The sequence below is a fragment of the Pinus tabuliformis genome, chromosome 2_1 (genome assembly GCF_031772625.1).
Source record: "Pinus tabuliformis cultivar Carrire ecotype Pingquan chromosome 2_1, CPIR1, whole genome shotgun sequence".
Classification (NCBI taxonomy): domain Eukaryota; kingdom Viridiplantae; phylum Streptophyta; class Pinopsida; order Pinales; family Pinaceae; genus Pinus; species Pinus tabuliformis.
The window spans coordinates 366,121,255-366,122,654 of NC_142299.1; the positions used below are offsets into that span (position 1 = coordinate 366,121,255).

The window sequence follows — 1,400 nt, forward strand, 5'->3', positions numbered from 1 at the left end:
CATCAACTCAACAGATGATATTCCGTCAGAGACCAGCGCATATTAAGGTTGTACCTACGTGTAAGATTGTTAGAACGGAATTTCGATTACATTACTTATCAGCATATTCCGAGACGATTAAATACGTTGACTGATGCATTGGCAAATCATGTATTAGATAGACATTTGCGAAACAGATAAACATCATACAAGGAAGGAAAGAACAGCATAGTAAGACCATAAGCATATGTAAATAAATTATTTCAAGCATAGTTTGCACGTGTGTGTTTTTAAGCTTGCATTAAACATATAAAATCCATGAGCCGAGTGTCGTGCAAGTTCATACATAAGATCACAAATTGTACTGAACAAACGCATAACACAAGATAACACATCATCACATGTAACAACGACTCATCCAAAAATCGGTATGTATATATATATATATCGTGTGGCGCACTGAGGCGCTCAAAAATAGAAATACATGTCCCAAAATCTCATACATCTGAGTCATAATGTCTCAAAATAAACAGTGGAAATAAAACCTAGGTGACTAATCGGCTGGATGGTGCTCTCTGTAGTACACAGCCGCTCGTGCCACCCGCCTCAGAAGGCGGTGCACTCTGGGTTCCACACCCACTGTGTGGATCTGATGCTCCACAGGAACCTCCTCAACCCCCTGGAAGTCCGGCACCCCCTCCAGCAACCCCTCAAGGTTGCGAGCCACAATCTCTGGTGTGTTGGCCCCTGGAGGGGCTAAGGCCAAAGCTCCGGCTCCCGGGCCCTCTCTCCGTGCCGTGGCAGCCAGGCCAATCGGTCTAGTAGGCCCCACATCTGCATGACAAGACATTTATTAAGACATGTACATAAAAAAAAAAAAAAAAAAAAAAAAAAAAATACAAAACTCAAAAGACAAAAAGTGTCATACCTGCATCATCCCACTGTTCACCCGGAGGCAGCACCAAGTCAGGATCATTGCGGAAATCCATCCCCGCATATGGCCAATCCTGTACGAAGATCTCCTGTTGGTCCAACCAGTCTCTGAAATATACCCCCCAGCTATGTGGTCGGCCGCCACCCCCACGTGGCATAATCCGAGCCCATCGTGAGGCCCTCGTCTCTCGAGGATCTCTGGGGGCATCCACAGCCATAGACTGTAGTCGCATGGCTGGTACTCGCTCCAGGATGAGCGGGACCAGGATCGATCCATACCCGAACTGCTTCGTCTCTCCGCGACGGCAGTTGCTCAATTGCCTCTTCATATTGTTGCACACTGCAGTGCACCAGTCAAACACGGTAGGCTCGAGGCACTCGAGGGCTAGTAGGAGATGGGTCTTGGATGCCTCGTGGTTCGCCATGCTGCCCGCTGCCCGGGTCACCATGAACAGGATGGTGCGCAGCACTATATCTCTCACTGTGGG

General features: G+C 47.9%; 1 protein-coding gene across 1 annotated transcript; it reads right to left on the reverse strand.

The window, feature by feature from the left end:
- Positions 1-504: 504 nt before the first annotated feature.
- Positions 505-997, reverse strand: LOC149200386 (uncharacterized). The gene is made up of 2 exons (XM_089399566.1): positions 908-997; positions 505-813 (listed from the first exon to the last, which is right to left on the reverse strand). The coding sequence occupies exons 1-2, from the start codon at positions 966-968 to the stop codon at positions 533-535; spliced, it is 342 nt and encodes a 113-aa protein (XP_089255692.1). The 5' UTR covers positions 969-997; the 3' UTR covers positions 505-532.
- Between the last annotated feature and the right edge of the window lie 403 nt (positions 998-1,400).

Coding starts and splice junctions, on each gene's coding strand:
- LOC149200386 (XM_089399566.1), bottom strand. CDS start 968: ATGGATTTCCGCAATGATCCTGACTTGGTGCTGCCTCCGGGTGAACAG. Junction 814..907: donor TGAACAGTGGGATGATGCAG/GTATGACACTTT, acceptor CTTGTCATGCAG/ATGTGGGGCCTACTAGACCG.